This window comes from Vigna radiata, chromosome 7, assembly GCF_000741045.1.
Source record: "Vigna radiata var. radiata cultivar VC1973A chromosome 7, Vradiata_ver6, whole genome shotgun sequence".
Lineage (NCBI taxonomy): Eukaryota > Viridiplantae > Streptophyta > Magnoliopsida > Fabales > Fabaceae > Vigna > Vigna radiata.
In genome coordinates, this window is record NC_028357.1 from 7,081,792 (window position 1) to 7,089,244 (window position 7,453).

Sequence of the window (7,453 nt, forward strand, 5' to 3'; positions counted from 1 at the left end):
AGTAACTTCAACCGTTACAGTTGGAGCCTTTAGTAGTGATGACTAGAACTATAGACATAGTGGAATTTTTTGTTATAAAAGGAGGAGCGGACCGCATTGAGCGAAACTTTATTCTTGAGTGAGATTCAGATTTGAGCGTTGTAAGAGAGATTGTGAGAGCTTAAGTGAGAGAGCCTTCAAACGAGCATTCTTTAGGGCTACTGAGTGTTGGGAGTTCTGAGTGAGTCTTTAAGTGTGCGAGAGAACCCTTTTCTAAAGTGAGATCTTCCTCCGATCGTGACTCTGCCTCTATGTTGTAAGTCTCTCCTTCCCTACTTCTCTTTGTTCATTTTTTTTCTTCTGCTTTATACTCCTTACACGCTCTTTCTTTAATCTTGCATTCTTTACTTCTCTTATTTTATCTATTATTTTATCTTTCCTTTCTTTTTACGTTCTCTCTCTTTGCTCTTCTCTCTTTTTTCTATTATTTACTTTCTTTTGCTTTATGTTCTTTCTCTTCTATTTTTATCTTTTTTTTCTTATTTCAAATTAATATACACATCGTCATAAAACATAAGATACATAGGTTGGAAATCTATTAGAATGTGAGTTTAGGCCTAACTCAACCCTAAAAAACCGGCTTGTAAGGTGAGGTTTGCACCTCACTTATATATTATAAATTGACCTTATCTGTAGTCGATGTGGGATTTCCAACACACCCCCTTCACGTCGAGGTATAGACATCTCGTGCATGATAGTAGAAATTGGATGGTCCAATATTGACCCGACAACGGGTGGAATAGAAACAGAAATGCCCACTTAGAACTCGCTAGGATAGGCTTTAACTTGGCTCTGATACCATATTAGAAAGTGGGCTTTAATGCCTAACTCAACCCCCACAAAATCGGTTTGTAAGGTGAGGTTTGCACCTCACTTATATATTATAATTTGACCTTGTCTCTAGTCGATGTGGGACTTCCAACACACTCCCTTCACGCCGAGGTATAGACATTTCGTGCATGATAGTAGAAATTGGGTGGTCCAATAGAGCCCGACAATGGGTGGAAACAGAAAATATTAGAAAAGTGGGTTTTTAAGCCTAACTCAACCCCACAAAACCGGCTTGTAAGGTGAGGTTTGCACCTCACTTATATATTATAACTTGGTCTTATCTCTAGTCGATGTGGGACATCCAACACACTCCCTTCACGCCGAGGTATGGACATTTCGTGCGTGATAGTAGAAATTGGGTGGTCCAATAGCGGCCCGACAACGGGTGGAAACAAAAATGCCAACTTAGAACTCGCTAGGATAGGCTCTAATCATGACTCTGATACCATGTTAGAAGTGGGTTTAGGCCTAACTCAATCCCATAAAACCGGCTTGTAAGGTGAGGTTTGCACCTCACTTATATATTATAAATTGGCCTTATCTCTAGTCGATGTGAGACTTCCAACAAAATCCGTTGTTAATCTTCCTTCCTTTGAAGGTACGAAAGAAACATTCAAATAGAACAACGCCATGTATCCCACTTAAAATAAAACTCAAAACCGAAGAAACTTTTATTTTAATTTAAACAAATTATAAACATGTACCTTTTGAATCTATGATTCGTTATTAGGACGTGAAACGCGAATCTATCCTGGACAATAGATTAAGACTTGAAGACTCGACAATAGACCAAAATTATACTAAGATGAAAAGAAGCAAAATGGAAGAAGGATATCTTTTGATTTAGAGTATAATAATGCTTTGAGAGTAACAAGAAATGTTGAATCTTTTCGTAGGAAAGAGGGAAGTATAGAAATATAGAAAAATATATCTCTATACACCGCTACATTCATAAATCACAAATTATCACGTACACATTTAACAAAAAAAAAATTATGGACTAAAAAAAAACAAATAACGTGAAAATAAAATAAAATAAAAAACTAAGAACAATGCATAATATTTTAGTTGAATAAAGGTTGTGGACACCACCTTAGGTTCCATACTTGTGCTTAGGGATGAAAACGGGTCGGGTCGGACACGGATAGTGTCTATCCACAACCCGACCTGCCGGATAAAAATGTACCCGTAATCCGACCTGCTGGATAAAAATGTATCCGTAATCCGACCCGCTACCCGTTAAGTATCCGTTTAAAAACCACTCGCAAGTATTTTAAAAATCCGCAGATACCCGCGAATATCCACAAAAAATAAAAAATAAATATTTTATATTTTTTAAAATAAAATTTAAATAAAATTACAATAAATATATATATATATATATATATATATATATATATATATATATATATATATATAATATAATATAAATTAAATTAAATTAAATATAAATTAAAATTTAATTTTAATTAATTTTAATATAATAAAATATAATTTTATTTTACTTTTAATTAAATTTAATTAAAAATATATATAAATTAACTTTTTTTTTTAATTTTTTACAAGTAATGAATACCACGATCAAATAGTATATTATCTATACCCAATATGTTTAAAAACGGTATTAAAATATCTAGTACCTATTTCTGACAGATAGTAAATATCCACTATAAATTTTACCCGCAGAAACCGGGGTTTTTTTTTCCATCCCTACCTTTGCCAAAGTGCCGCTGAAAACGTTACTAGATTTTGTGGTTGTAATTGACAGTGCTTGATTATTGCATTAAATGGCGCAAAATGCTTCGTCTTGTTCTTTTCATTCATCTTCAGACTGCCATCGATGATTTGATTTTTCCTGTTCACATCCCAGGTTCTCATTTCGTCATCACCTTTCATTTTCTTTTTTAATTTTAATGACTATTTTGTTCTCATAACTTCCACACTGTTTAGATCTACTTAAAGACAATTTAAAAATATTTTTCTTTCAATTTTTTAAAATATATTTTTAAAAAAAAATCACCATATAAATTTCAGGTTTTAAAACAGATAATATTTAAAAGTGATTGTTTTAGAATACCTCTATTTTTTTTTAAATTTTAAATTGACCCTAAGTATATCTATTTATGTTGTTTTATGTTATTCTTTTATCATTCTAAAAGATTTTATAATAGGTTATTACATGAGAAATTGGAGAAATAAAAGTAAGGAAAAGAAATAACTTAAAACGAATGGTATTCTTAGTTATTAGTAAGAAAATTAACAAATATTTTAACACATTAATATAAAAATCAGTACCCGGTTGTTATAGTAAGATTATCTATCTAACTTTTTGAAGTGAGTTTCTATTTTAGAGGATTCGATTTCATAATTTCACGCTAAAAGTATAATGACGACGTAGTTCAACACGTCATTTTGTATTTTGTAAGAACTTCATAGTAGAGATTAAATAATAGTTGTTAATATTGAGGGTGGTAAAAAGAGAAAAAGAGGTTGAACATAAAAGGTCCATTTATATTAAAATGAACAAAATTACAATATTGTTTTCCAAAAGGAGTGCATATTTTAAAACTGGTTTTTTCTATTGCAGTTAGAAATCGTGGGGGTGCACCATGAAAAAACCCTACAAATAATTGGTTACATAGACGGAACTTGGGATGTCTAAAGATGGACTAGGCCTTTTATTTATGGATCTGATATTTTAACAACATTTTTTATTAGTGCAAAAAATGTTTTTTATACCTCTTAAAAAATGTTTTTTATACCTATTTTTGAGTTGATATAGAAACAGGAGATATAAAAAGTTTTTGATTTTTTATACCTATTGTAGAATCGGTGTAGAAAGTTTTACTTTTATACCTGTTCTGTTTATAATAGGTATAAAAGTATGATATTTACTCTTTTTTTATACCTGTTGATGCTAGAATAAGTATAAAAAAAATCTCACTTTTATATCTGCTGGTGCTAAAATAGAATTCTTTTATATATGCTTCGAGCATAATTGGTATAAAAATTTTATTCCTTACTTTTTATACTTGTTCTTAATGAAATAAGTATAAAAGAACTTATTTTATTTACGATATTGTTACCGTATGACTTTTTATACCTGATAAATTTTAATAGGTATAAAACATAGCTATAAAAAAGTATATTTTACACTAATGTTTTAACAATTGTTTGAATTTATTTAAAAAAAATATTTGAAATAAACCAATCATAAACTACTACGTATGTATTATCAAAAAATTGTCAAAAAAAATTATTTCTACAAATAATTGGTTTCATAGACAGAACTTGAGATGTCTAAAGATGGGCCAGGCCTTTTATTTATTGTTATTAATTATGGATAGTTTCTTGCTGCACTCCTATATTAAAATTCTCATTTTGGCTATTTTAGATTGTATAATTTAAAGGTAAAATATTATTTTCAATTGTGTAATCCATAACCTAAAAATGAATTCCAAATTATGCAACTTTTGAAAGTGATTTTTAGCTTTTGAATTATATAATTAGGAAATCACTTATAGTTTTTGAATTGTGTAATCTGTAAAGCTTTTGAATTACATAATTCAAAACTAATAAATAATAGAAAGCAATATTATTAAAAGTGTACTTGCATATCATATAATACACTGAACATCCTTGTATTGCATCTCTGATAGTCATCCTTCTCTCTTCTATGTAGAGGGAATTGATGACTTTGTCGAGATACAATACCAGATTTAGTTAAGAAACTTAATCTTCCTCTTCTTCTCTATTCCTTTGGACAGCTCCAAAGTGTTTTAGCAGTATGTCTACAACAATAGGCACCAAATCCTTGCAAGGCACACCCTTGTTATACAACTCAGCTAAATGTGAATCACTTCCAATTCTCCCACCCAGGAAAATATCCACACCTTCAGTGGCTTTACCATTCTCATCCCTAGCCATGCACCCCATGAAACCAATATCTGCAACTTGCACCTGCCCACAGGTGTTGGGGCACCCAGTCCAATGCATTCTCACTGGCCTACTCACAGCCACTTGCCTCTCCACTTCCTCAGTAACTTTCAATGCCCTTGCTTTTGTCTCAATAATAGCTTGCCCACAGAACTGATTACCAGTGCATGCCACCAGTGTTTTCATTAGGATAGAAGGTTCAGGTGAAAACCTCTCTTTCAATAGAGGCTCTTTCAGCAAAGCCTCAAGTTTTGAGTTCTCCACATTTGGGATTATTATGTTTTGTTCCACTGTCAGTCTGAGCTCACCAGTGCCATATTCATCTGCCAAACGGGCCAACTCATCCATCTCATCTGCTTCGACTCTCCCAACTGGAATGTGAATACCAACATAGCTTATACCCTCCTGTTTCTGTGGATGAACACCTAAGTAGTCTCTTCTTTCCCATTTTTTCTTAACCAGATCTTCCTGTGCTCTCTCCAGCTGCTTCCCTGCCATTCTTTTCTCTACCTCTGACCTGAATACTTCTATCCCCTGCATTTTTCAAACACTTATCACTTACTTCCTTAGCAGATACACCTATTTTCCTTCTATAAATTGCATTAGTCTTTGTTTAGATTGATTACAATTTACAAAAGAAAATATTAAGCATAACTCAATTTAAACAGATGTTAGACAAAAGTGGAAAAATTTCATAAATAATCCACTTACGAGTTCGTCAATCAACCACATCATTCTTGTTTTCTGCCTGTTCCCTCTGAAGCCAAGGTCCCTATATGTCTCAAGTACAGCTTTACAAACTGGGATTACATCATCTGCTGAGACCCACGCATCGAGTGGAATTGCTTCAGCACATCTCTTAGCACTAAAGAAACCACCAACCAGTAAGTTGAATCCAAAACGACCATCCTTATTATTAGCCGGCATGTAAGCCAGATCATTGATGTGGGGATGCTCAAACAGATCGTGGGATCCCACCACACACACATTCCACTTCCTAGGCCTGCACAATTTCAAACATTGAATTTAAGGACCTCACACCATTGCTTAGATCATAAAATGTATTGCTCTACTAGTTTTTCGGTAAGCTCTACTAGTTTACCGAAAAAACAACTCCTTAGTTTTTTCTACTAGATGTGCTTATGAAGAGGATTTTCCACACATACTCCATTAAGTGTATACTTACAAGTTTGACATGGCTGGATTGCCACGTGAATTGGAAGTGATGAATTGAGATAACAAGTTGTTGTAAGGTCTAGTGTCAACAATCTCATCAGGGTCAATGCCTGCAAGAGGGTTACCCACAGGGTTTCTCACATTGTCCATGCCACTCTGCAGACTCGTCAAACCAACCTCTGCTAGTCCCTTAAGAATTTCTGGCACATCAGGTAGCACCACACCTCTAATTTGCCAATTCTGCCTCGTTGTTACATCAGCACACCCATCTTTTCCGTACTTCCTGATCACACTCGCCAAATATCGAGTCTGAGCACTAGTTGTCACCCCATTTGGAAGCTTCAGCCTCATCATAAATCTACCATCTGGTTTTGCAAATGAAAAGAAATTAGCCCAACCAACCTTCAATGCATCCTCTTTGTGAGTTACTAAGATTAAACTCTAGTTTTGATTCAAATAGAAAAGTACAAGCACTTGTAATAGTGCTGAAACTAAATTATGTTCTTCACCAAATGCGATTAACTTAAAATATCAGCAACTTTTGTGGTCCTCACAGTTTGAGACTCAGGGTATACTTTCAAGCTTTCTTTCTTACTTACTGAAAAATGAATCCATACAAACTCTTTGTTTCCACTAATGAAAGCAAAAGGAAGTTGAAAAGGTGAAACTTACAGTGATGCTTTCTCCTATGAAAAAGGCCAAGCCACTTGAGTCTAACATCAATATCATCCTTAGTGTGCTTGGAGCTCTCAATTTCCTCAAGGGACATGTTAGCCAGATCCTCAATCCCACCTTCCATGAAAAGCTTCATGGGGTCTTTCTCAAGCTTCACCTTTTCTTGAGGGCTGATGCCCCCTCTGTACTCTTCCTTCAAAACCCAGTACCCATCTCTCTCCTCCACTCTAGGCTCCAACCTCGACGCCTCCACCGCATCTGGGGCAGCCGGAGCCACCGTGGGCGTGGCACAGAGCAATGTCTTGGAGCGAGAGCTGGGGCAGCATGGAGGGGCCAGAAAACGAACAGCAAAAGAAGACATTGGATGGAAGGTGTGTTGAGAATGAGTTGAAGGTTACTGTAATGGCGGGTTGAGAGAAGAGTTTGCATTTTTGTAGGATGAAAGGAGCAGAGTGAAGAAGGACCTTACAAGTAAGCAAGAGGTGATCTTCCTCGGATCAAGAGACCCTTCAATGCCACCAAAGGTCACTTCCTCATCATATTAACCTTACATGCAATACCGTCTCATCTTTATTTTTTGAATTACGATATTTTGAGAATTTTTTTAACAATTTTTTTTATAATAGAACATGTTATTACTATATTTAAATTTTGTTTAAAAAATTATTTTAAACAAACTCATCACAAACTATATGAATATAAATTATCAAAAGGTTTTAAAAAAAAATTGTTAAAACAACTTTTTCTTTATTTTTTACACAAAATATTGGTTAGTTTTTTTATCTATTTCTGAATT

At 34.0% G+C, this 7,453-nt stretch overlaps 1 protein-coding gene across 1 annotated transcript; it reads right to left on the reverse strand.

The window, feature by feature from the left end:
- Positions 1-4,443: 4,443 nt before the first annotated feature.
- Positions 4,444-7,128, reverse strand: LOC106769212 (ferredoxin--nitrite reductase, chloroplastic). Its single transcript, XM_014654734.2, has 4 exons — positions 6,655-7,128; positions 5,993-6,347; positions 5,518-5,809; positions 4,444-5,340 (listed from the first exon to the last, which is right to left on the reverse strand). The coding sequence occupies exons 1-4, from the start codon at positions 7,016-7,018 to the stop codon at positions 4,603-4,605; spliced, it is 1,749 nt and encodes a 582-aa protein (XP_014510220.1). The 5' UTR covers positions 7,019-7,128; the 3' UTR covers positions 4,444-4,602.
- Between the last annotated feature and the right edge of the window lie 325 nt (positions 7,129-7,453).